This window comes from Opisthocomus hoazin, chromosome 4 (genome assembly GCF_030867145.1).
Source record: "Opisthocomus hoazin isolate bOpiHoa1 chromosome 4, bOpiHoa1.hap1, whole genome shotgun sequence".
Lineage (NCBI taxonomy): Eukaryota > Metazoa > Chordata > Aves > Opisthocomiformes > Opisthocomidae > Opisthocomus > Opisthocomus hoazin.
Window position 1 is genome coordinate 28,507,715 of NC_134417.1, and position 27,880 is coordinate 28,535,594.

Consider the following 27,880-nt stretch of genomic DNA (forward strand, 5'->3'; position numbering starts at 1 on the left):
ACTGTTTCAGTCTTCTGATCCAGCTAAGAGGCAGCTCCGTCTGAGAAGATACTCACTCCCCTCGTCTCTGCTATCCTGCTTGCATCTGACTCCTCCCTCCTGCAGCGCAGAACAGCACAGGGTGAATCCGGCAGCGTCTCGTTTCTACTATGTTTCTCCCTGAGCTACTAGAGCTTGAACATACCTGATACTCTGCCTTCGTTTCAGTGGAACTCGTGAGTAAGGCACATTGCCTGATATCTGTCAAAAGTGAATGGCATGTTATTACCTGAAGAGCCTAAATTAATCATCTTCCAGTACTGAACGGATTCCAAAGAATCACATTTTTTTCAGCACCTTTGATGCTTCATTGTTGCCTGATTTTTCGAGAGCATGAGTTGTTCTGATTATCAAGGGTGCTTTCACCTGAAGTTTTCTTCATCAGATGCCACAAAAGAGGAAAACAAAGAAACTTGTGATGTGGACCTAGCAGTTCTGGTTTCAGCTAGTGAAAACTTGCAGAGTCAGTGAGAAGGCAAAGAAAAAAATTTGCCAAGGACAATGTCGGTAACGCCTAGTAATTTGTCCCTCAATGGGACAAGCTTCTTCGCTGAAAATCATAGCATTATGGATAAGCCTAGCAAGCAGAGAACTTTGAATGTGCTTCTGTTCTGCTTGACTTTTATCATTGCATTCATAGCACTTCTGGGCAGCATTTATTCACTAGTTTCCCTACTGAAAATGCAAAACAAAACCACGGTTTCAATGATTGTGACCTCTTTGTCAGTAGATGATTTGATCAGCATTGTGCCAGTGATTATTTTCATGCTCACCCAGTGGTCAAGTGATGTCCTCCCCCAGCCTTTGTGCACCATCTCAGCCCTTGCGTATTTATGCCAGGGCGTTTCTGGCAACCTGAAAGGGTCTCTTATAGTTTCTTACAACTTCTACACCATCAACAGAACTGAGACAACGAGCTGCAGCACTCCCAAGCGACGAGTGAGCATGGTATGGGCCATTCTTATCGTTTGGATTGTCAGTTTGCTGATCTGCATTTTGCCTCTCTGCGGCTGGGGCAAGTACATCCCCACCTCCTGGGGTTGCTTCACTGACACTGCCAGTTCCTACGTCTTGTTTTTATTTGTTGTCTACTTGCTGTGCTTTTGCCTCCTCACAGTGCTGTCTGTTCCTCTAACTTACCAGCTGTTGTGCTCGGATGAGCAACAGCTGTTACACATTGATTACCAGGAGATCTCTGGAGGCTGCATCACCCCTGGGACACCTGCAGGCTGCAGTACTGCCACCCCGTCTCTGTCACCAGTGGACCCTGTGGATAAAACCCTGAAGCATTTCCAGAACGCGTGTCCAGGCTCGGAGGCAGTTTTTAGGAAAGGTGTGGCTGAGAGCAGTGCACTCGAGCCCGGCTGTGTGAACAGCATACAGAGCAGGAGCTTCACGGTGGGCTTTGCTCAGAAACGGTTCTCGCTGATTCTTGCATTGACAAAAGTCGTTCTCTGGCTTCCAATGATGGTAAATTGTCAGATTGCTTTACTTTCTAACGTTTACTGACATTTAAATGGGATGTAGGTTGGTGTGCCATGTACTGAAACAGATGAACAGTAGTCCTTGCAGTTATTCCTTGTAGTATAGTTTGTGCCAGCAAAAGTCCTCTGAAGCAGGTGTGTGTCGCTGCATGAACTTAACTGGCTTTCCGCAGGCTTGGCAGAGCCGGATTCCTCAGTGTGGTACTCTGTCATCACATCATTTGTATTGTCTGCATACAGGGATGAGTAAAGTCCACCCGTTTGTGTTGCCAGCTGTCTGACAAGCATTTGTTCAGCATTGTTCAGCGAATTGTGCTAAGCTAGCTCTTCTGCCTTCCTCCCAGCTGGGAGTCACGTCCTGTGCCAGGCTGCTTAAAAAACAGGGATTTGTCAGAAAGATGCGGTTTGCTTGCATCTGTGTAGCCTCTGTAGCTCTGGGGGGGTGCAGGGTTTGGGAGGGAGGGCTGGCCATGTGCCTGCACTAGTGTATTTGGGAACGGGTAGGTTCGTGTGTAATTAGAAAGGAGCCTGTTGAGAACACGGACTGTGGGTCTGGGGCAGTGTTATCCCTTCCCCAGGATGTGTACAAGACTCCATGCCTGAGCCTCTCTCAAGGGAAAGAGAGCATTACGGAGCATTTGCAGTGCGGTGCCACATTCTCTCCCCTCTTCCCCATTGGGGTTGCTCAGCACCATGCAAGAGAGACTGAGCTAGCAGTCTCTTCTGTGTTGCTTGGGTTGTGAGTTGCTTGTTTTAATAGTGCTCAGGCAGCTATATTTAGCTTAAGCAAGGGCTTTTCTGAGAAATGCAGAATGAGGAGGAGAGCCTCTGTCAGTGTGTTTTCTCCACTCTCTGTTAGAAACATAATTGTTAGGCTCAGCAAACGTTAATGACAACCTGTGTCTTTTACTTGTGTCATATTCATGGTGAGATGTTCTGTTTATTCCTGGAAGTATCTCATGTGCCTGAAGTGATTTAAATTTCAAAATGCTCTCTGCCTTTCAGATACAAATGGTTGTCCAGCACATCACTGGCTTTCAGAGCCTTTCGTTTGAGACGCTTAGCTTCCTGCTGACTCTGCTGGGTGCTGCAGTCACCCCAGTATTTGTCCTGTCAGAACACTGGACCCACCTGCCCTGTGGCTGCATCATTAATTGCAGGAAGAATTCATATGCAGTGTCTTCAGAGGAACTCAACAGTAAGTATGGAAGGGTGACACGCAGCTGGAGTGTGTCTTGTAGTAAAGAGGACGGGAAGTTAGTGTCCATGACAGTACTTTCTACTCCTTGAAATCGTTTACCTGAGTTATATATACATTATTCAGAACAATACAGGAGACTCACAATATTAATGTGAGACAGCTGGCTGGAAATAGTGGATGCTGAGGCACAGAAGCTTGGCTGTTTTTGCCAGGTCACTGTCAGATCTTTTAGCAGAGATTGATGGGCTCTGAATCCCAGTTTCGCTCTCTTCTCCTGCCCTGGGAAAGATGTGTCTACCAAAATCTGACTTCTACTAATCAAGTACATGGAACATGCTAGACATGTTCAGTGTCATGGGGGAAAAAACCATACGAATTGCAAGGAAATTAAAAGAAGGAGAAGTGCTATTGTTTGTACACCTGCGCTGTAGCTACTAACCAGAAGTCACAGCGACAGCAATTAGCAAACAGCGAAGGATGTGATTTATGGGAGGGGCTGGTATCTCAGTGTGTTCACGCTGCTCGTTGACAGCCAACGAACACCTACAGAGTTTTTGCCTAAAAATATTTCCCTGCACGTTTGGAAAGTTTACCTTGGTGTAACAGAGGATGCCAGACCTTCAGTGGTAACCTGCTTGGAATCTCCTAAAGCCCTGTTTTCCTCTGGGCCTCGCTGTAAAACCGGCTGGAGGAGTCCCTGCATGCGCTGACTGCCACAACCTGTGTCCTGCAGTACCACGACTTTAGTTCTTTTCATAAAGAGCTTGAGCATGTGGTAATACTCAGTGAGAGAAACAGAAGACAAAGAAACACAGCTATCACTCCATGAACTTACCGCTAGTGAAAAACACATCCAGGCTTCTGCAAACATGACCAGCGTTGTCACAGTTGTGGCTAAAAGGCTGCGTAGTGCTTTGCTGTGAAGGTCCTGGCCACGGTGGCTTTTCAGGTCTCCAGTGTGCAGGTATCTGCACAGAGGGAGTGCATTTTGAATTGTGAATGAAAATACGGTTGCAGTATTCTGCTGAGAGAAGTCATTGTTATTAGACTGTTTCATTGAAGCTTATTATACCTACTAATATAAGTTCAGTATCTTTAGTAGTGATTAATTTACATTGATTACACGCAAATGTATGTGTGTATGTTCATGCATGTTTGCTTTCTGGGACAAGCAAAAATGTACGAACTTAAAAACATTCAGCTGTTTAACAGTAGGTCATTAGGGAAGGTTTGAAGGGTAGAGATCTGCCACAGGATATGAAATACATCTGTATCTGTTAGATCTCTGTTAACATACAATAAATATGTTCTGGTAAAAATACCAGCAAGAAGGCCTACAAGAAAGGAAAACAGAGCAATAGCTGATTTTTTGATTTACAATCAGAAGTGTTACCAAGAATAACTTTAACAGAAAAATAATTTCCATTTTCTGTTTATAATGCTGCAATTACATTTGTATATAAAAATGATAGATTGCTGCATTAATCTTTCAGAAGTGAGAGTTGCAGTGCTAGAATTTGATGCAGTTGTCCCTTGAGGCCTGGCCTAAGGGGAATTGAAAGTGCTGGCAAGCTTTATTTAGGAAGTTTAGGATAGGATAGGATAGGATAGGATAGGATAGGATAGGATAGGATAGGATAGGATAGGATAGGATAGGATAGGATACTTCAGTTGGAAGGGACCAACAAGGATCGTCTACTCCAACTGCAAAAGTAAAGAGCTGAGTACTTTCGAGGATCTGGGTGGTGTTTCCTGTTCCCTGGCGTGGAAGTCCTCTGACATCGGTGGAGGAATTCCTGACATTGGCTGCGTGGTTAGGGAGAAGGCAGCTCCTGAATCCTAGGCTTGCTCACTCCTGGCTTTCACTTGCTTTGAACGTGGTCTCCAAGTGCAGAATGGCTGGTGCTGCGACTGATGCCGTTTTAACTGCTTTCCCGGAGAGGATGACTGCAGTTCATCAAAAATGCAGTTTATTTCAGATGTATTTAATAATGCTATGTGGAGAGATAAATGTCCAACAGATGGAAAAGTAGGAATTGTAAAACTATTTAAAATAAATCTGTGACTTTTAGATATTTGTACAAAAGACTATTCTCAAGTTTTAATGCAATGCCGAGGTCAGAATTTCACCCATAATTATAGTATATTATAATATATAATATATATACACACAATATATATATAATATATATAACATATATATAATCTAGTGAGCACACAAACTGTTGAGTAGAAATAGAGGTTATATAAATGTATCGCCATACTTTTTATTTTACAATTTAGCATGAAAGGTTTGGTGTGAACGTGATTTCATTAGTTAAGGCGCTGCTTTAATTACTACATAATGTGAGATGAAAAGGGGGAGGCTGAAGAATCTCGGGTGATTTGTGTTAGGAAGGAGGAAGAATGAAAGGGTATAAATAGTGATTTAGAATTTTTATGTAATTGTTTAATTACTGTGTAAGATTAGTTGAAGCACTGAATTTAGAATGGAGAGTACACAAAAATTTCGTTGTGTAAATACGTAAAATATTTGGGTTTTTATTGTAGAATTCTGTTTTTCTTGCTTGACTATTGATACCGAACGTTAGTTACAGATTCTCAGTAATGTTTCATCACTTGCTGCATTTTTTCACCTTTAGGAATATGGCTGAAACAAGCTGCGAAAAAGAGAGTATTGCAAAATTTAAATATTTTCTGCTCATGTGTATCCCATAAAACTTAATATATAGTGTGTTTTTGAAAATAGCAGATCATCTACCATTTTCTGGGAATCCATTAACTTTGGAATGTATAATTTCTGAATTCATTAGGAAGGCAGTATAATAACATACCATTGAGAAGTCTTTCTTCTTGACAGTTCATTCTTTCTATGGATAGAGAATTGTCTGTTCTAGCGGTAGTTCAGTCGTTCCTTCCCTGTTTTAGAATGTCGTTCTCATTGCGTATGTAATCTCATTTTTCTCCTTGGTTTGGACTCTTCTAACGCGACGTTTCTTCTCTTCCTGCGTAGCCAAGCGCGGGGGTTTCGAGTTCAACCTGTCCTTCCAGCGCGGCTACGGCATCTACAGGATCTCCCGCCAGGGCGCTGCCGCGCCGAGGCCCTGCCGCGGACCGCGGAGCCCCGCCGGCGGCAGCCGCGGCCCGCCCACCTCGGGGCCGGCCGCCTTCAGCACCACGGCGCCGGCGGACAGCTCCCGCGGCGCGCCGGCGGGCGGGGGCCCGGAGCCGGACGGGAGCCGCCAGCCCGAGCTGGCCGGCTGGGAGTGGAGCCGGAGCAAGTCCGAGAGGACCCCTCGGCAGGTAACGGGCGGAGCTGGCCGGGGCTTTTCTGATAACGAGAATGACCTTACAAAGAAGTAAGGGTCATTTTGACTTACGCTGAAGTTACTGGTAGTCTGGTAGTGTAGTTACTTTTAGTTTAAATCGTACTTAGCGTTGTGTATTTGAGTAACTACACACCTATTTGCAGATTCTGATGCCGCAATAATTTCACACTTGTCGTCTTAACCATGGCTTCTTAATGATCATTATTTTGTGTGCACCTGCGTGATCTGTACATGCTAAGAATTCAGAATGAACCATGTTAATTCACCTTAATGAATGGGAATTTTCTCTCCAAAAGATTCCAAAAGATTACATTTTCAGGGGTATTTCCAAGCATCTGGTGAGTTTTTTGTTTGTCACGCGTGCACTTTGGGTAAGGGGCAAAAAGAGAACTGCAAACCCAAACATGAATGGTCAGTCCACAGATAAATGCAGATTCCAGTCTGCGCACAAAGTTTCCTATTAGATTCAGAGAAAAAGATGCCAAATATTATATTGTTCATCCCTTTCCTTTAGATTGTGGAGAGTTATTTGGAAGAAGAAATTCTGTGAAATTTATTGGGAAGGTGGAGTCTTAATACGTTAGCACTTGAAATGGAAAGACTTGGTAAAGATGTGTGTAACCTCAGCTTGTGCCGTTCTGTGCACACTCATTCTGATTCTGCTCGCTCACATTTGCTGTGCACTGTGTTGAATCCAACACAGCTTTTCACAGCTTGGGAGAAGAGGAATATGAAAAACCATAGCATTTAAGGACATACTGTCTAAAATTAATGGAGAGCACTCCAATCCTGCTATGTGACTCTTTCACGTAACGGGATTCTGTGGAATGTACCATCATGGCCACCAAAGTTCGGGTTTGCTTTCGGGCATCAAGGTGCGGGATTACGGTCTGTTCCAAGGGCAGAGTCTCCATTTGCCCGTTCCTTGCCATGCTGATAGTGACATATCAAGAACAGCAGGGTCACTGATGCCCTCAATGTGGAGGCGTTTTGGTTCTGCCGTGACAAACCTTGCTGTTAGTGCCCATACTGGGAGGGTCTGCACTGACTTCTGGCCAGAGCTGGGCTCAACACTAAAGAAGAGCTGTGAGAGAATGGCCCAAAACTGCCATTTGTAGAATGGCAGACTGAAAGCGGATCCAGCAGAAGGACAGCTAATCTTGTGTAAGAACATGGGCTTAGAGGAGAGCTGCCAAGCTTTACTTTTGTTTTCTATAATCAGTGTTTGTTTACGAGGCAGAATGTCACAACAACTACTGCAGGTCGGGTGCTTTGAGTGAAAGAAAGGAAAGATTGTTAGCGATGCCTTGTCAGCTGTCTGCTAAACAGGCAATGAGTATGAGGATTTTCTGTCTTCTAAAAATTCGTGATTACGAACCAAAGGCCAGACAGTGGCAGAGGCAGCAGCCGAGCCTGTAGTGTCATACCTTCGTGGACACTGAAATGTGCACCAGCTGGTTATCCCTGTGGAATTTACGTGCTGCTTTCATCACATACGGGACTGTAAAGAGCATCTCAGAGTGGCCTAAGGAGTGAAAAGAGGTAATGCTGTAGCGTGCAGTTATCCGCTCCTTCTCTGTGCACCCTTCCCATGCTGTGGCATTTATGCTCCAGTACACAGCTTTGGTTTGCATGAGTAGTGTGTGTAATGGTTCTTCTGGCAGCATAGATATATACCCGTTTTCAAGATAAATCAGGGCAGTTCTGCGAATGTGTAAGCACACTTTTCATGTTTTATGTGTTGCACAGTCACAGGCTGATATTGCTGCTGTAAATTGACTCTGGGATAACTTCAAATGGCAGTTCTGCCTGCTCCCTTTGGAAGTTTCCCCTGGTGGAATCCAAAAGCAGACAGTATCAGCTTTTGATTTGTCATGCATGAGCAGCCAGGAAACACATGCAGGACTAAACCAAAGAACATGGAAGTGTTTTTAAAAATATTTGATTACTATTTGAGTATAAATAATGTTATTTGAGTATACTAGTGATACTATTTGAGGCTGAGTTTTCATTTTATCTGATGAAATTTCAGGAGCTTTTGTAGTATATGGCAGAAGTACTGCTTTTTTCTGCTATATTTGAGCAGTGAGTTCATCTTGGACACAGGAAAAGCATATCTGTAGTTTTCTCTAGGACTGTGATGTGGAGAGAAAACAAGAGTGTGTATCTCTCTTCTGAGGAATGAACAAAAACTTAACTGAAAAGTGAAGTGCTCAGGAGGATGATTTTATATTTGGGGAAAGCTGTTTCCTGTGTGACGTGGAAGGAGTTGTTCTCTGTCCTGGGTTTGGCCAGAACAGGGTTAATTTTCACCGGAATCCAGGAAGGGGCACAGCCGGGGGGTGGGGGCTGACCCCACCTGGCCAAACAGAGCCCGGTATTCCATACCATGTGACGTCACGCTGGGTTCCGGTGGGGGGGGGCGGTGCGGCGGGAACGCTCTCGCGGCTTGGGCGGGCGCAGCACCGGTCCGGTTTCGGGAGAGCGGCTGTTGTACGGTTCGTGGTTGTGTTTTCTCCTTATTTGTATCGTTGTTGTTCCTGTTTTCCCTCTGTTTGCTGTTCTGTTAAACTGCCCTTATCCCGACCCACCAGTTTCTGCCTCTTTCTTTCCGTTCTCCTCCGCACGCCGGCGGGGGGAGGGGCGGCCGCGTGGCGCTTTTGTTGCCGGCGGCAGCCGAAACCGAAACATTCTCCCACTGTCCTTCAGTGGTCCCATAAACTAAAGTATCAGTTGCATGCCAAAGGAGTTGAACCTTGCCTGGGTTACGAGAACCATGTCTTCTGGAGCGCATGCTGACTGGGCTAGCTGAGGTGGGCATGCTTCAGTAGCATTTCCTGCAGAACTGCGACTGCTGTTGATCTTTCCAATGTGTCACTTCAGTGAACTCCACAGTCAGCACAGTGTCTCCTTGTTTATTTGAATTCTGATGCCTGCTGGTGCCTAGAACCCCAGTCCTTCCTCCCACCGCAGCCCCAAGGTGATGCAGGAGGCAGGAGTTCGGGGCACGATGAAGTAGAAGCCAAAGCCAGTGTGCCTGGCCAAGTGTTAACTAAACTGTGAGAGTCTGAGTGTGCGCTGCGGAATTCAGCAGGCATTAGGCATTGCAAGGAGTAGGAGTGGGGTGAGAGCCTACGTGAAGTCCACAAGACAGGAGCTGCAGAAGGCTTTATGGTGGAAAGGGCCTCTGCAAGTCACCTCATCCAACCTCCTGCTCCAGGCAGGGCTGGCTTCAAAGCTAGGTCAGCTTGCTCTGAACCTTTGGCACATACGTAGGTAAGATGTGTAAGGTGTGTTTTATGTCTAAATAAGGGAATCCCCTCTCCCTCTGATAAGCACCATTTTATAAATTGAGTCAAGTGGGAATTTGTTTGATATTTCAGATTTGATTGATCATCCCTTTCATGAAAAAGCAGATGTTCACTCTGTTGCAGTGTGCAGTGATGAACTACTGTATTTGTGGGCAAAAGAAAATGATGACTCAGCCTGGTTTTAATCTACCAGTTCTTGCTAACCCCTTGTGTGCCATGTGTAGTTTGGATCATAAAGGCAGTGTATCACTCGGTTCATCACTAACTGTGGCTCTCCTTGCAGTAGTTTCCAGAGGGTGTTTAATTTTTTTTTTAAATTCCTTTTTCCATCTCCTGTGGCTGGCATTTCGAATTGCTGGACCTGTGACTTCCATTACAGCAGGTACGAGCATCTCTTTGTGAAGCAGCTGGCAATGACTTCATGTGGATGGCTCTATTTGCCCTGCAGCTTTGTATGTCACTCTTGGACATGCTTCTTCACTACCTGCATTACAAGGAATCCCAATTCATCCTTTTCTGACATTTTCCAAGTTATAACCCAGTGTTCAGTTCCCAGGCATTAAGGCTCTTACGGTCTGAAAGTTCAAGGCTTCTGAGCTGCAGATCTCGGTGTTTCTGACATTCAGCAGGAGCTTCCAGAGCTTCACCACCCTGACATTTGCTTTGCTGCTGAAAAAGGGCAGAATGTGAAACTCCAGCAAGTGTTGTAAAAATAGCTTTAATGCATTTCTCAGATGCATGTTGGGTGAAAGATCAATTTTGGGCCAAACATTAAAGAAGTTGAAAGCCACCTCTTTTATTTATCCTGTCTGGAAGTCCCTAAGTATCTAAGAAAAGTCACTTTCTCCTCATCACTCTCCATTTCTCACCTTTGTTAAAAAAGGAGTCTTTCCCTAGCGTTTATTGGCCATGTACTTCTGCGTAATTTGTCGATTAAGCTGTCCCGCTGGGGAGAAGATACAAGCCTTACAAAGAAATGGATGATTATCCTAATAGGATAGAAGTTCCTCATCTTCAGTGCTTTCAGACTATAAATGTGTGATCACAGAAATAAATGTCGATATTCTTACTAGAGTACTTACAGCTTTCTTTTCAATAAGCAGAACTCGTAATAACTTACAGTAGCAGGAAGAACAGCAATTACACATGGATTCTCAGCTTAGCTGTTAAGTGGTGTGGTAGATGTGTCCTTACATGCTGAAATTTCTGCATGGCAAAGGGCGTAGATGCTTGGCATGAGACCTTGAGAAAAACGTAATCTCAGTCCTTCTGCACGTACTTGTTGAAAAATGGACAGTGAGTTGTCTTACAGAAAATTAGAATGCATTTTTTTCACATTAAAATTCTTTATCATTTCTATAGTTCTGCGTGGGTTGAAAGCTTTTGAAGTAAAGAGCTCCCATCACAGCCCTGAGAGCAGCTGGCTGGAGGTGCTCCATTTCACTGGGCTGTTACTGGGGTTCCCTCTCCTGGCATCATGCCTCGGTGCTCCTTTCTGTTCAAGGAGAGAAGCTTTTACTCACACGACCAAACACTTTGCAGTTCTGCAGCAAAATGAAGAGTGTTGCAGTAATCAAACCTAGAAAATACCGTGCCGATTGAAGTTACAGTTGAGAGAACTACAGTCAACTTCAGCCAGGTGCCAGGTATTGAAGAGATCATTGTGAGAGCTGCTGCTGTGCAGGCCAGCAGGAATGGACTGGGTGTCACCAGTCACTAGGGGCCTGCTGTCATGCCCTGTCATGAATCCTTCTCATGGCCTCTTTGCAGATGGAACAGGAGAGGAGAGACAAAAGCGAGATGAGATGTAGTGTGCAAATAAAAGCAGGCTTGAATAAGCATCGTTTCGTGGAGGAATAACTGCCCAACGTTTCTTTGAGAAAGCTCAGGAGGAAGAGAATGGACGTACTGGACAACAGTCCAGCGAGCGTGCTGTGGTCCGGAAACAAACCCAGCGCACATCCTGCTCCGGGCACCTGTGGCAGCAGGTTTATCCGTTACAGGGTCACCGACCGCTTAGGCCCTGCAAATGGCATAAGTTACCTGGGACACTTACCTTGAGGAAGCTGTTGGCACAGGTGGCAGTGACAAAAACCCGACGGGGCTGTGCAGAATGATCTGATCATCATTTCGGTAGGGAGACGGGTCTGGGAGGGAAGGAATGGCAGGGAGGGCTGCTTCCACAGAAGAGAGCGCATCCACGCTCGTGTTTTGCTTGAGGGACCTGTCTGAAACAGAGACGTGTCACTCTGTGTTATTTTAAAAAGCCATGAAATCATTAAAAGGTAAACTGTTACCTTGAAATAAATTCTGCTTTCTCTACAGACCCTGGTATTTAGTGTTGCTTATGTACGGAAACATAATTAGGAAGTATAGTTCAGCCACAGATCACCTTAAGGCCTTGCTGAGTTCCAGAGCTCGTAGGAGTGAGAGAGATTTTTATTGGCACTGGTTTATAAAACCGACATTGATTAAAGAAATCTCTGTGTGTGCGCGCATGTGTGCATGTTGATTTGTATGAAGCAGGTTAATTATTTATGCTGGTTTTGTAGGTATCGGTAATGATGTGGACTCAGAAATACACGTATCTGGTCACATTGGAATAGTGACGCTGCTCAGGAGATGGCAGTGCAGCTGCGTTCCACGCGGTGCGCTGGGCTGGCACGTCGCTGCCCAGAGGGTCGCGGGGGCTGCACCAGCCCGCTGTCGCCCTGGAACTTGTGGTACCAGAGAACTGGGGCCGAGATCTTGCAGCTGTTAGTTTTGTGCTTCTGTTTACTCAGAACTGGGGTAAAAACAGAGAAAAGCAGGACGGCAAAGAGAAAGTTCAGTCACATGTGTGATTGTAGTTTAGAGTGAAAGGGCTTTATGTCTGCTCCAACAAAAAACACTTTCCAAAGCCACTGGAGTAGTGCTGGTCAAATGCAGTACAGTTCAGGAAAGATCCATCTTCCTTTTTTAGCCTTGTGTTTTGAGAAGTGATGAATTTACTGTATACCATTTTTTACTGATTTTTTTAGCATTCACTTATTTATTCCAGTTCCTCACCCAGTCTTGTGCTATTAGCCAGTTCTAGTGACTGTACAATGGCTGCTCTTCAGGCTTTTAACAGGCCACAAAAAACAGTTACCGCAAGAAGCATTCTGTTTTTCATTTCCAGAAACATCCATGCGTGCAGGCTGTGTTTTCGCTTCTGCTGACCAACAAAACCCCCGATTATTTTGCAATACATCTGTTATGAGCTCTGCCTGTACTGGCAATACTTTAAAGGTCTCTCCATATTTTTGCAGGCTGCCATCAAAAAGAATTGACCTAATCTCATGGAAATTGGTTGGTCCCTTGCCTGAGCGTGGACACTGCTGCTGTCACTGACAGCTGATCCTAGTGCTGGTCTTAAAAGAAATTTGGTTGCAGTAAGAGTTGGTGTAGTGGGAAGAGTTCCACAGGCAGCTCCTCCGCCCCTCTGGCTTTATGGTGCTGGCAGTCTGCTGGTTTCTTCTGAAACCCCGGTGCATGCAGTGTGAACGCTGTGAGGTACGAAAACTGGAGGTCTAGGCTTGTGGAGCTGTGGTGTCTCTAACACGTTCCCCCTGCCAGGAAGGAAGACGATGTGCGAGGCAGCAGGCGCTCTGCAGGGCCCAGTTCTCCTCTGCTCGTTAGTCTGCGGCTCCCATGCGGGGAGGGCCCAGGGAAGGAACCCCGGGCTGAGCTGGAGACGGGAGCCTGCTTGCTCGGCCAGGACCGAATCCTCTTGAGAATACAGAGGGAAAGAGTTTAGCTCTGTCCCACACATCATTTGGATAAACTCCACTGCGCTTCACACCAGTCAGGTTGGGGCAAAAGATGCGTACAGCGCAGCGGTGCTGCGAGCTGCTGCTGGCTGCAGCCGCTAGTCGCAGCACCGCGGTGATGTCTGGCACAGCGAGGTCTGCTATGGCTCTGGGTGCCAGCACGTCCTTTGCCTGCCGGTCGCCTGGTTAGAGACAGTGTTGTCTTTGCTTGCTGGAAGGAGCCCAACACCGATTCCCCAAAGAGCCAGCAGAGATGCAGTGTCGGCATGTTACTTTTTTGGTCGCGTGGGCTGGCCGTCCGTTGGGTGGGGTAGGGAGAAATGTCTGATCGGATCGGGCTGAGCCGGAGGCAGACTTTGGGAGTTTCCCTGGCAGGACTTCAGCGCTGCAGCTGAAGGCCAGCCGGAGCTGGGATGGGGATGGCGCTGGCAGGGGGCTGGCAGAGCCTTTCTGTGCTGTAGGAGAGGGGACGCGTACAAGAGGGGTGCTAGGAAGGAAAGCGGAGGTGCAGCTGCTCTCCGGGCTACTGCAGCGAATCCATCCTTGAACCTCTTTTATAAAGCTTTTATCTGTACTGTACCACAGTCCTAAAGAAATGCAACAATTTCCTTGGCTCATGTTTGGCCAGCCTTCTAGTTTTCTTGTACTATCAGAGCAGGAGCCTGATGCGCTGCCCCGCTGTAGAGGTGCTGCGAGTCCGTTTGTTTCAGCAGAACAAAAGGTGATGGCAGCTGAGGGGCCGTCACAACACGGCTCCCTGTGGCTGAGACGCAAGTGGAAGGAGCAGCATGGCATAGTAAGCGTAGAGCACATTAATGAGGACATACATTTCTTTAATACTGGTTTACGTATGATAAGACTTTGGACTGACGTACCTCCCTGCATGTTGGTATATGAAGAGGTGAAAAATGTCACTTATTCCACCCCTCCCCCCAAGCTCCTTCCTACCGTGTCGTGTCCACTTTTTTCTTTCTTTAGCACTTTCCAGTAAATTTACTCAGCCCTTTCACCTAAAAGCTGTGGTTTTGCCTCTGTTTCATCCCTGGGAAAATGAGCACAAAAAGAAAGCTTCCATAAATCTTGCCTGGCTGCAAAGCTAGCACGTGGCAGTGGCTGTGCTGATGAGATGAAGGCAGAGGTGGGAACACTGGGTGCAGTGCTGTGGACTAAATCGCGGTGCTTACAGGCGAAAATATCCTCTTGGGCTGCATCCTGAGGGTAGGGCCATAGCTGTGTTTTTCCCATTAACGCTAATGGAAGTCAAAGAGGCTGAGCCACACGCCGTGCCCTGCAAATGTGTCCCCTCCTGTTTCTGTCCTACAAAGCCATCTCGTACATTTTCTCCCGGCTCTGCTTCTGTAGCAGGAGGTGTTCAGAGGTGTTAAATGGTTCTAGTCATCATGCTGATGGTCATATATGCTATTCAGTTCCAAATAAATGTTAAATTTATTTTTCTACTCCCAGACTTACAGTGTACGTTGGGCAGAATGACGCAGGGTGCATACCACTTCTTAATGGTAAAAAACCCTCTGAGGCAAAGGACTTGTTCAAATCTTAGTGGATTTTGGGTGATGATTTCCATCGCATTTGAAGGTGGTATGCACTGCTCGGTAAGGATCCAGCGAGAGGTTTTGCACCTCTGATGAAAAATTAATGCAGTAAGGAGCTAGGACTGCTGATCGCCTCTCCGTGTTAGGTCAGGTACGGCTGGAAATAATGTCTGGTGTTCTGATGTGACTGAACCACCTGTGTGCTTGGCTGAAACCTATTCAACCACCTTGACAAGAGGTATTTAGTTTCAGCTGAATGGAAGTTGGCCAGCGTTGAGGACTCTGCGGTTTAGCAAAATGGGGAAAAAAATCCAACCATGTTTTGCTAAAGTTTGTAAGTAGCAAGGTTAGTCAGCAGTGGGTTTGAGGCGAAGCACCCCAACTCCAAACATCGCAGCTGTTAGTCAGGTAAATAATCCATTATATTTAGTGGGGCTTTGTCACAGGCTGCATAAAGCTTTCATTTGCAAAACTCCTGATATCTAATATGTCTGATGCCAGCAACCACTCCAGTACTTCAGGAGAAGGTAACTCTTAGCAGGACTGAGTATTTTTCACTGCCGTCTGCGGGGAGGAGGGACAGCGCCTGCCAGCTGGCCTGCACCACTCGCTTGCCTGCAGTGATTCAGGGAAACAAGGGACCAGGAGTCTCTCCCTACATTACTTTTTTTCACCCTCTGAGCAACAAGTGATACTTGCAGTAGGCTGCCCATTTTAATTTGTATTGTGAAATTGTATTGTATTTTTTATTCTGTTATTTTCCAACCTTAAATAAGCACTGGGACAGGTATCAATTACTTTTGATTTAGCTTTTTGAAGAGTACAGTGCCAGACAGTATACGTGATGCCTTTGATTTTCTGTTGAAGCTGTGTGCTGCTTGAAGATGGCACTGCCTCAGAGTGATCGTAATGATGCCGTAGCTGGCTGTCTCCTGTTCGTCTGTTCTGTGAGTAAGGAGTTACTCCATCAAAGTGATTTCTCTGGGATAAAAGTGCCATGAAAGGAGAATGAGGCAGCAGGTTTTATTTAACACTTACATAGGCTAGCTATAATTGAGAAGGAGAGAAAAAATGGTACTTGTCATTTCTAACTGTTGCTTAGCTGCATTTTTGAAAGATACCTTTAACATCTGTGAATCTCATAAAATACCAGTGTATCTCCCTTTCCTGAAGAGATTGGGTGCAAATATGTCATGTATTTTTTTGCCTACAGTGAAGTGCCTTCAGGCAACAGAAATCTCCCAGGCTTGCAGTATGTTATAGGCTCTCTGATTATTTTTTCCTTTGACTTGATACCTCATCTGTGGGTTGTCTCAAGCAAACTTTTTCAAGAGACTCTCTATATAGAACTCATTTATGTGCCCTGCAAAGACAAAGAGGGGGAGGCTGTGTAAGCGATTTCTTCATCAACTTAAGCAACTTCTTCATCAACGACCTGGATGAAGAGTTAGAATGTACCCTCAGCAAGTTTGCTGATGACACCAAACTGGGAGGTGTGGTAGATACACCAGAAGGCTGTGCTGCCATTCAGCGTGACCTGGATAGGCTGGAAAGCTGGGCAGAGAGGAACCTGATGAGGTTCAACAAAGGCAAATGCAGGGTGCTGCACCTGGGGAGGAACAACCCCATGCACCAGTACAGGCTTGGGGTGGACCTGCTGGAGAGCAGCTCTGCGGAGAGGGACCTGGGCATCCTGGTGGACGACAGGTTAACCATGAGCCAGCAGTGTGCCCTGGCTGCCAAGAAAGCCAATGGGATCCTGGGGTGCATCAAGAAGAGTGTGGCCAGCAGGACGAGGGAGGTTCTCCTTCCCCTCTACACTGCCCTAGTGAGGCCCCATCTAGAGTACTGTGTCCAGTTCTGGGCTCCCCAGTTCAAGAAAGATGAGGAGCTACTGGAGAGAGTCCAGCGGAGGGCTACGAGGATGATGAGGGGACTGGAACATCTCCCCTACGAGGAGAGGTTGAGGGAACTGGGCTTGTTCAGCCTGAAGAAGAGAAGGCTGCAAGGGGACCTAATAAATGCTTATAAATATCTGAAGGGTGGGTGTCAGGAGGATGGGGCCAAGCTCTTTTCAGTGGTGCCCAGTGACAGGACAAGGGGCAATGGGCACAAACTGAGGCACAGGAAGTTCCGTCTGAACATGAGGAAGAACTTCTTCCCTCTGAGGGTGACAGAGCACTGGAACAGGCTGCCCAGGGAGGTTGTGGAGTCTCCTTCTCTGGAGATATTCAAGACCCGCCTGGACAAGGTCCTGTGCAGCCTGCTGTAGGTGACCCTGTTTCGGCAGGAGGGTTGGACTGGGTGACCCACAGAGGTCCCTTCCAACCCCTACTATTCTGTGATTCTGTGATTTCACTTAGGAGGAGTCGGCGCTGTTTGTCTGTGTGTCTGCAGTTTGGAGGTTTTTTAGCAGTGATAAATACATGGGATCTTTCTCACTCCAGGAAAGTTGTAAACATTTTGGTACGCACCAGGCACAGCATAGACGCTGAGTTACGAATGGACTTGCTGATTATATTTGCTTTCCGCTGGCCTATAAAACTATACGTTGCTAATCTCTGCGATGTCCTCGCCTGGTCTCTTCTGGCAGGCGGTCTTCCTTGGCTGGAAAATCAGCGTAGCACTTCACCGTTGTCTTCTGACTTTGCTCCAAGTGGGAGAAAGTGGTGCAGCCCTTGCGACGCTTGCTGACGCTCTGCTTGCAGTTAAACTGCAGTTGGCACTCTGTTGAATTGCACGAACAGGAGAAATATTTAGAGTGGAACCATTTGCCCAGGAGGGCAAGGCAACATATAGGCAGGTTCCGATAGCGCTTCCCGCATGCTGGCACCCCAGTGCGAGGCAGCTAGCTGCTTATGGCTGCTGTTTACTCTGTCTGGTTCAGATAAATAAGCAACGACTTCCAGATCTGTTGCTTAAACAGGTTTTTATGAATGCTAGATACGACTATGCATGCAGCCATGGGACTGGAGAAAAGAAACAAAAACTGGGGCTGTGGAGAAGTAATGAGGATAAATGAGCCTTGTGGAGCTGATTGTGATACTGTATGTCAGGGACTCTTACAGGAATCAGTCCTGCAAAGAGCTGCCACTGATTGGTGTCAATGTTCCTTTTCTGAGAGAACAGACAATGCTACAAACAAAATCAATATCACACTGAGCAGTTGGCCCTAATGCCACTTAATGGAATGGGAGTTACAAAAGCAGTGCAATTTAGACACCCTCCAATAAAGCCATTACCTTTTAGGCTGATATGTTCTTCATTTTTTAAAAGCTTGTGCTGTTCTTCTACATATTTTTCTTCATTATTTTTTCCTAGCAAGCAAAAGCACCATTTCAGTTTAACTGTGCAATACCTGCAGCTGAGCAGAAAGCCGGTTAGTATGATGCTTGCAAATGAATTCGGAACTTTTTTACAGGACTGGCAGTACACACGTCAAATAAACTTCATCAAGTCTGGTGAAAAGGGTAAGGCCCAGTTTGGCAGGTATTACAGAAAAGAGAATGGATGTGAGCAGATCATCTCTTGTGCAAAGAGTGACCTCTTCCTGGTAGCAGGGTGGTGGAGAGAGCTGGACCAGACGTCCCAAGCTGTGGCTTCTGTACCCACCACACGCTGCCCAATAGACCTCTTCTCTCTTCTGCAAGACTAACCTCCCTCAGACAGTTAATAATGCAGTCAGCCCTGTCAGTCAGGACCGTAAGAAGTCATTTTCAAACATTCGTGGCTGGAAGGCAAGAAATTTCAGTTCTGTGGGCACCAACAGTGCTTTCATTGTGGTCTGCTGCGCCCCTGTACGAACATAGCTGTACAGATAAACCATGTCCTTTGTCTTCCGTCGCATGGTCACTTGTTGCCCCCATTCACTGTACTGCATGAGAAACCAAACAAGACAGAAATACAATACCCAGAATTAATTTACCCAGGTAGCCACAGTGCTGGCATTTTTATACTTTCAAGTTCATGACTTCATAATTTCAGTGTTCCTCTAGCGCAGATCTTTAATAATATCTGTTTTTTGCACACACCTCAAATAATTATCATCATGCAAATAATGAACACTGAAATTTTAGTTCTGGGCACTTTCTTACCTGAAAGTGCAAATAAACTATTGGATGCTGTCATAAATATCTTACACTGTTGTGAGAACAAATGCACAGAATTACATCAGCAAGTCTGTACTTGTTCTAAAAATCTTGTTAAAAAGAACAGACATACAAATCAAAACAGACACGCGTGTTTTCCCTGTTATTTGTGAAAGATCAGTGCAGGATGTGAGACAGGCATCCTGAAGGCAAGAAGCCTGGTGAAAGCGAGACGTATTGGCAAATCCCATCAGGCAAGCCTGTTTCCGTATTGAAGAGAGTTGTTTCTTGTAAAATCAGCTATTCTGTCTGTGAAGAAGACTACTTAAATGCAATTGATTTGAAACAGCAGATCTTCACGTGAAAATATAGATCTTTTGTAATAATTTGAGCATAAGAAGGTGCAGAGCATCTAGACTTCTGTAGGACATGAGTGATGACAGACAGCGGAGAAACCGGAGCTCGTGGAGATGACTGCGGTGAAGGCCGGCAGTGAGGAGAACCCTGGCCTCCTCTGAAGGGCCTTACAGCCACCCGGGTGCCCTCTGCGCCTCTGCCCACGCTGCGCCCGTGCCAGGCGTCACCAGCGGTGCTGCTGCCTTATGGGTGGGATATTAAAGGGCTTTCTGCTGAGCTCAGGTGCTTCAGCCCCAGACAACGGAGTGCGGAAGTTCTGGTGCGTAGATGCAAGTATTCCGACCTGGGGTGCCTTTGTTGCACTTTCCGTTACTGATTGACTCCAAATAAAGGTCTGTCCTCGTCGGGCAGGCCAGTGACAAGTACTGGTTTTCAGGCCATCTGAGGTGAGCTTGTCTATTCTTGTCATGCGGTATTAGCTCTAAATTTACTGCAGTCAACCTCTCAAAGGGCAAATGATTGCAGTAATTAATTTTACTGCAGCTAATTTTTGTTTTTAGGGAAGTGGAAGACTAAGCCTCTATTTCAAAATAAACAGAAAACGCATTGTCTCTGGAAAGAAATGTTGGGATCCTTACTGGAAACATTCTAAAAATAGAACTTTTCAGCTAGAGCTGTATTCCACCAAAGTAATTAGGAATGCAAACTCATGAGGGCTTTATTTAGGTTGCTGATATTTCCGTTTGGGAAGGCAGCATGGCCCCATGGGAGTGGCATTGGACCGGGGGGCAGCGAAACGTGCTGCCCGTTCTTGGCTCTACCGCTGTGTCGTTCCGCAGGCTTGGGAGAGTCGGTCTGCGTTCTGGGACCTCGCATCGCAGCTCTCCTGCCTTTTCCAGAGACACAGTACAGACTCTGATACGATCTGCACTTCGCTGTAACACTAGCTTAACACCCGTCGTCTTATTCCAGTGCCTCCCATTCCTGACGTGAAAATGAGGAAGGCAGAGGCAGAGGCTGCAAACTCGCTTGTGCTTGAGTCCGCTGCCCAGACATGGCTGTGTAGAACCAGCTGAGGTGCCTCAGGGTGACCCACGGCTTCCAGCTGCTGCTTCGGGAGGCTGTAGGTCTCCCTTTAGCCCTCTGTTACATTTGAGAGTTTTCTGAGGATAGCCCGACCCCTCTGTGGCATCGCTCGTGGCACCAGACAGCCAGGTCTGGGCGACCAATTCACAGAATCACAGAATCACAGAATGTTCAGGGTTGGAATGGACCTCTGTGGGTCATCTAGTCCAACCCTCCTGCCGAAACAGGGTCACCTACAGCAGGCTGCACAGGACCTTGTCCAGGCGGGTCTGGAATGTTCACACTGTGGGTGTCGGAGTACACAGCCTGCTTGCGTAGTCAGGGAGGGTAGCTCCTGATGTCAGTGCACTGGAGTATCCTCCAAACAAACTTTCTTCTTCGCCTTGATCATGTAGGAATTCCAGGCTCTTAGGCATTTCTTTTCTTCCCGCAGTTAAACTTTTTTTTCCACCACTGGCCTTTACTATATTGCAACAGCAATTTATTGTCTTTAAAATCAAACTGAGCTGTGAGCTACACGAGCCACCATTCAGGTCATGTGGCTCCGAATGGTTTAGCTTTGAATTCAGTTGCAAACAAGCATTACCTAGCTAAGGATCCAATTCTGGAACAGAGTCAGCTTTGTTCTCATGAGGTGAAGTATTAATTGATGACTGTGTCTGGAGAGTGGAGCTGTTCATGCTTTCCTTTCCTTGCTGTGCAGTCATCCGCTCCCTGAAACTAAAAATTGCAAGGAAGTCCTGGGAAGTGTGTGCTTATCCAGACTGGACAGTGGTCTCTGCACATTCTAAGCACTGGAGAACTGGGACCACTGGGTTTAAGATCTTTGTAGCAGGATGAGTGCAGTTGCACTTAATGTAAAATGCGAAAAGTGTGTAGAAATGTTTGGCCCCCAAAATATTGGTATGTTAGTCTTGAAGAATTTTGTACGCTTCCTCTAGCAGAATAAATTCTTGATCACTTGTATACTAGAGTTTTAAATTGTTTTGAACATTCCATGTAAATGCATCAGAAACGGTATTCAGAGGTGCTTGCGGTCATACCTTCCTGGCTTTTCTGTAAGTGCCCAGCTCTGCAAATTGCTGATCGACTCCTGCAGACACTAAAGGGAAGCAGAGGGAATGCCGCACACCCTTGGGAGGCACTTACCAGCATGCAGAGGGAGGCTCTGCTTTGGCAAGCGATGAAATTGAAGTTTTCTTTGAGTGTACTTACAGCTTAATGCCCGTTTATTAATATTTCACATAAGTATAACTATTGCGTGGCAAACCAGATAGAAACGGGTTGTTTTGCTTTGGTTTCTGCCAGTTTTCAAGGATAAATATAAAAACAGATTCTGCAAAAGTTACCTTCCCCTTCCCTTCCCCCTCATAGGGATCATAGCCATAGGGATCAAAACCTGATCTGCTGTGCAGGGGAGGCTGTGGAGCTTCTAGGTTCCATCAATGGCTGTAGTAGGATCATTGACCGGCTGTAAGTCAGCTGGCTCGTGGTGGGCCCTTGCTCGCTGCCTTGAGCATTTCCGAATTGAAACCCATCTGCCAGGGCCGGTTGCCCAGCTGCTGTGGGCTCTGTTACGTCCCCTGCAGAGGCTGGAGCAGCCATCTCCTCCCTGAGAATCGGGCGCAGACTCTGCTCAGGCAGCCGGAACAGCACAGGGGAGCCCGGTCTTAAATGACAGCAACGGTGAGGAAGGTTTGCCTCATAGCACCAACAGCCGCTTTCCGTCTTCTGTGAAATCTGGAAGGTGGAGAGTTTGATTTAATGATGAAAGGATTTGCTTTATCAATTATGCAGAGATTTCTCTGTTCTGAATGCTTCAGCACTCCTGAAGGAACAAGTACATTTGTGATTTATTTCATTGTCATTTTTTGTCTTTGCTTGTTAAAAATGCATGTGCTGGTACATGTAGTTCTCCAGTGAAATCCCTGTCCCAGATTCTGACAGACAGAACAGCCTCCAGCCGCCTCAGGCGGGAGCAGCACGGAGGGTTCGCCCTTTGGTGGGACGTGATGGAAATAAACACTCTCCACAAGAAGCAACACCAGGCGAGGGAAGGGCCAGCTCCCGTTGGTAGGAGCTGGTGGCAAACAGCACGGCGTTAGAGGTCCTGCAGCGTTCCCGAGCGATGGAGGGCATGTGGATGTATATTAAGCAACTTTGAAAATTACCGACTTGCTGTTTCTGTGACGCAAACCTGCAGAAACCAGTCCTCCACAGGGACAGCTCAGATTTAGTGCTAGGCTGCAGCGTTTGTGAGACCCAGCGGATCTTTTGGGGTGTTCAGTTAAAGCTGGCCTCAGCGTAAAGGTAGTGAAACATTTGAGCAGTTCCAAACTGAAACCTTTCAATCCTACCAGACATTAAGAAATTAATTGTAAAAAGGTAAATATTTTGTATACATATATGCATGTCTATGATGAATAAAGAAATACTTGTATGTATCTATCCATGTGTGCACGCAGAGAAAAAATATCTGTAAGTGGATATCAGAACCAGAACAGACTTGATTTTAAATACACTGTGTTCAGGCAGGTAAGTGTCTGATCCTTCCTGCACCTCCCCTGGCTGAGAGCGAGTAAGGTCTCAGAGAGACAAGTCTTCACAGGATCAGAATTGTTGATAGCAGAGCTTCCTTGTCCTCTGCAGTTGCCATGGATGCCAAACTGCTATGGGATGCGGGAGAGTTGGAAAGAAGGCTCTTCAGCTGGGGGTGTCTTTGTGACAGTACTGCAAATCCTGGTGTAACTAGTTCTGATAAAACAAACACAGTTCTGGAGCTGTAGAAAAAATTCTACATTTATTTAGGAATTATTTTATGTGTGTATCTAATATGCTGCCAAACTGCGGACACACAAAAGCTGCAAAATGGCTCTTTGCTTGAACAGATAGGGTTTTGTAGTGCTGGATTCCTGCATCCTTTGTCAAAATAGCATCAAGACGTTGTCTGTCTGGACAATCCAAGAAAAACGTGGCTGTAAGTTTTCTGTACCTTCTTAAAAACATGTGTGTAGAAGTGCTTTAAAAAGAGAACACATCGCATAAATTGTGTGGGAGGAGCTAAAATGTGTATTTCTTTTGGAAACGAGGTTTTCTTTTAAATACAGAAATACAAAGCGTGTGGGCAGAAGGGTGTGGGCAGAGCCCTGTGGAGCAGTACCCTTTCGAAACGCAGTTTCAATCCCAGGTTGTGGAGGGTGAGATGGCAGATGTTCAGAAACAGCACAGTGGATCTCTTTCTGTTTACACTGAAGTAAAAACGAATCATAACCCTTCTACAACTGTGGATGCTCTTGTTCACACTAACATAATGCAGAGGTGCGATGCAGAACCTGGATGAATGAACTGAAGGCCGCTGTTAGGCACTCCTGAAATTGCTTCCTCTTCCTATGGCGTTAGAATTCAATTGCATTGTACGGCATAAAATCAGAAAGCTGAACTGTAGGCAACAGTGGGAGTGGAGGATAAAATATTTCTTCGCAGGGTGTACCTGTATCGTTTGCTAGTAGATTCCTATTTATTGCCATGGATGTGTCATACGAACCAAAAATGGATATTTAATAATCATACCAGGGTCAAGATAAGGGTCACATTCTGTTCTCATTAATAGTAATTTATACTGAAAGTAATTCCAGTAAGAATCGATTTTACCTGGCTATACATAGAACCAGAAGTGCATTCTTCCCCCTTTTGGACTAACAGGAGTTTTGGTCGTAGCGTTTTTCTGCTGGGCTGCTTGACTCCGGCACGAAGCTTGCAAAGCGAGGGCACGCAGGTGACAGCTCTGCACCCGGGCAGGAGCCTGGCTCTGGTGTTGGGTGCCCCGTGCCTTGCTCTGGAGCGGAGGGGCCGGATCCAGTGCTGGGTGGCCGGCTGTGCTCTGGCTGTGGTGCAGAGTCCTTCCAGGTGCTCAGTCACGGTCTGTGCCGCAGTGGCTCCCTCCAGCCTGGGGCACAGAAGCTGTCCCAGGGCTGTGGCACTTTCGGGGCAGCCAAGGTAGTGCTAGTTCCCCTTGGCACTTAGCAGTGAATTTTCAGTTCAGTGGCTCAGATCTCTCCTTGGGCTTTATTCCTGCCTTCTCCTATCATGTAATACCACGGTTTGATTTAATTTTTAATAAACTCTGCTTAGTAAGTTCTATAGTATGATGCAAATGCTGCTTGCTTTTTTTCAGCAATTATTTGGATTTTTTTTAACTTTGAACGTTTTGTATTGGTGATGAATGGGGTTGTTTCATAGACATGTGCTTGGTCAAAGCATGCAGTGAACAGTCCAGCATCCTTGCTGTTCAGTTGCTGCACTGTGGGAGTTGAAGGTGGAATTTGAAAGCTGTGCCTTGCAAGGGCAGTGGTCACTGGGCAGGTGACTGTCACCGTCATGAGTGCACAGCATTATGGTGCACGGTTTGCAAAGAGACAAGTGGATTCTCTACTTAGAGAAACAGGTGAAGGCATCTGTCATTGAACAGTATTTCTACTGGAATTTTTCTAGTGGAAAATGACGTAGTTTCCTGACTTCCTAGTTGGTGACTGGGAAGTGGCATAGAAGGCCCAATATGTCCCTTTCACTTCTGAAAGTAAATACTGATTTCTCAACAGAAAACAGACTTTCAGAAAGCGCCACTAAATCTGTGGTCATTGGAAAATTTCTCATTCGCCAGAACTGGAGTATTCATTCCAGCGAGTGAGGATTACTCATTCTCCCTCCAGGTGCCTCAGACGTACCCTCCATCTTCTTGATGTTCAGGCTGACAAATCTGCAGTGTTTTATTAAGTAGAACGTAACCTTGCACTGAAGTTATCAGTTCTAATTTAACTTTTTTTTTTCGTACTCTTTGGATGTCTTTCTGTATAGTTTAAGTGCTGTTTTAGTCTGTTCTTCAGACTCTGAGCTTGATTAACTACCAGAAATGCAGACACTCTTAACTGACCCTGCAAAGGACTTTCAGTGTTGACTGCAGAAACTAGACAGGGGACTGGAAATAGAGCTACAGGGCTTGGATCCAGCAGAAACGCCATTCTAAATGTGTGTTACCAAAATTGTTAGGTGTCCAGGCTCTGTTGCAGTATCCAAGACACTAACCCTGTGCCTCTGTCTGCATTGCGTAGAACCAGCAGGCTTTGCCCACTTCATCTTCCCCAGAGCTGAATTTGTTGCTCTGCCCTGTGGTGGCCTCACTGAGCTCTGGGGGTGGAGGACAAGCGGACAAGAGCTTCCTCAAGCTGAGAAAACAGTTGTTCTCACATCACCCCTTTCCTGGATGAGTGATCCTAATTGATAATTCCTACAGAAAATGTAAGTGCCAACACCTAACTGCTGTCTTGTCATTGCTGTGAGACGAAGGCTGCTGGTGCTTCCCCTGAGGACAGCTGCACCTGAGGGAGCAGCGGCCAGGAGCTGGCCGTGAGCTGCTGTCATCTGACATTCACCGGTCTAGGACTTTTGCCGGCTTGATGACACAGCACGATAGTTTTCTCTGTAACTGCACATTGGAAGAACACTGGAGGACCGTTTTTCTCTGACAGATCTATTAAGCAGACTGATACACCTTTGATTTCCTTCCAGCAGGGCAAGCCAGCTCCTAGGGTTTTGTCAGGCAACTTCCTTTGTCGAAGGACCACATTAAGCCACAGTCTGGCAAGATTTTTCTACGCAATGAAACCTGATTTCCTTTCCATGCTCTTTAGTGAAGGTGAGGTAATGTGGCACTTGATTTAGCTGTGTGGTTGTAAAGTTGTGCCTAATTTGATAAAAGTCTCATCACAACAGCTTCCTTTGATAATCAGGAAATAATTGCCCTGCCCAGCTCCCTGTGAACAATTTCACCTTTCCAGCCGGTATCCTAAATCTCTCTGCTTCTACTCACTTTCTCAGTTATACCGGGAAGGAAACATTAGACAGAACTGGTCGAAGTGGAAGGGGTCCTTTCAGTGCTGAAGTGATGCTAGCACTTCCCACGCTGCCAGTTACTAGACCTGGTCTTTCTGTCACTCCTCCTTTCCTTCCTCACTCTCTATTCACACAGCTTGCACAAGACAGTCAGTACCCAGGAGGACAATAGTGGAGCTTCTGCTTCCGAGGGTGAGCTTGGGGTGTCCCTCTGTAACTTGCCTAGGAAAGACTGGTCCTGCCCAAAGCCCGGGGTTTCTGTGGTTTGTCTCTTGGTCGCAGGTAAATTAATCACAACACTCACAAGCAAAGAAGCATAGCCTGCTGTCCTAGACGGCTGTCTCCCTCTCTTATCTTAGCCCTCCCTTGCATGGACAGGAAGAAAGGTGAATGCTACCCAAACTCCTGAAATGCCTCAGACTTAGACATCCTGGTAAATCAGCTGTCGGTCATTTTTCACCTCGTGCACTGATTGCTGTAATACTGCTTCTTATTCCCAAATCATCCAGAAAGCTACATGCTGCTAAGGAGGGTCTCTGTGCAGTTCTGAACAGTCCTCTGGTGTCATCTCTCTCCTTTCCGTCTCTGTGTGAGAAGCCTTAGGAGATCGGTGTCTTGGTCTGATGGAAGCAGGGTGCAGACACTTGCAGAGGTGCCTGTGACTCGTGGAGAGGTGCCTGCTGCTGCTGGCTGTCTCCCTGTGGACTGGCTGCGAGGAAACGTTAAGTGTAGACTGTTCTAATAACGTGTGTGTTTCCATAAGCTGTAGCTGAGTCACAGTCACTTGGGATGTCACTTTTTATACTGAAGTGTACAATTATAAAGCCTTTCTTTCTAGTCTTTAAAGTCGTAAATACCAGGTTTCTAACATACTGCAAGGAAAAGTCTACAACAGTAAAAGAAGTTAACAAACTAAGCACAATTGACTTATTCGTAATCGATTCTAACTTCAAAAATCAGCATTAGGTAATGGTCATTCTTTCTCTTTTCAGCGATCAGGTGGGGCCTTGGCTATCCCCCTGTGTGCATTTCAAGGAACTGTGTCTCTTCAGGCACCCACGGGAAAAACGCTCTCTTTATCTACATATGAGGTAAGCACGGAAGGGCAAAAAATAGCACCCGCCTCAAAGAAAATTGAAGTGTATCGATCTAAAAGTGTCGGTCACGAGCCAAACCTAGAGGAGTCTCCGAATACATTTGCTGACACAAGTGTTAAAATTCATTTAGAGGTGCTTGAAATTTGTGACAATGAAGAGGCCCTGGACGCTGTGTCAATCATCAGTAATATCAGCCAGTCCTCCACACAGGTAAGGTCTCCATCCTTACGTTATTCACGGAAAGAAAACAGGTTTGTCTCATGTGATTTAGGGGAAACTGCCTCCTACTCCCTCTTCATACCGTCAAACAATCCTGACAGCGATATTAACATATCGATTCCAGACACTGTTGAAGCTCATCGGCAGAATAGTAAAAAGCAAGATATGGAAAGAGGTGGTTATCAGGAAGAAATTCAGATGTTGAATAAAGCGTACAGGAAACGGGAAGAAGATGGCAACGGCAATTAAAAGGCGTTTGATCTAGACATTTAAACTGATTTGACAGACATTGCTCCTCTTGACTCCAGTTACCCTAACGAATACAATGTCAACTGTTTTTTCCTAACATATAAATTAATTTTATTTGGATATGCTGTTAAATAGATAAAAACATTTAATGATATATGGCTGGGATAAAAAATACTGAAGTGCTTTACAG

The 27,880-nt window shown here is 46.1% G+C and overlaps 1 protein-coding gene across 1 annotated transcript; it reads left to right on the forward strand.

Annotated features, from left to right (window-relative positions):
- Positions 1-540: 540 nt before the first annotated feature.
- Positions 541-27,690, forward strand: GPR149 (G protein-coupled receptor 149). The gene is made up of 4 exons (XM_075417398.1): positions 541-1,509; positions 2,529-2,721; positions 5,738-6,027; positions 27,118-27,690. Exons 1-4 carry the CDS (start codon positions 541-543, stop codon positions 27,688-27,690), a joined length of 2,025 nt encoding a protein of 674 aa, XP_075273513.1.
- The last annotated feature ends 190 nt before the right edge of the window (positions 27,691-27,880 follow it).

Bases quoted from the DNA above. Each gene is read 5' to 3' on its own strand.
- GPR149 (XM_075417398.1), top strand. From the start codon at position 541: ATGTCGGTAACGCCTAGTAATTTGTCCCTCAATGGGACAAGCTTCTTC. The intron at 2,722-5,737 runs GTAAGTATGGAA...CTTCCTGCGTAG, and splicing joins GTCTTCAGAGGAACTCAACA to CCAAGCGCGGGGGTTTCGAG. The intron at 6,028-27,117 runs GTAACGGGCGGA...TTCTCTTTTCAG, and splicing joins CCGAGAGGACCCCTCGGCAG to CGATCAGGTGGGGCCTTGGC.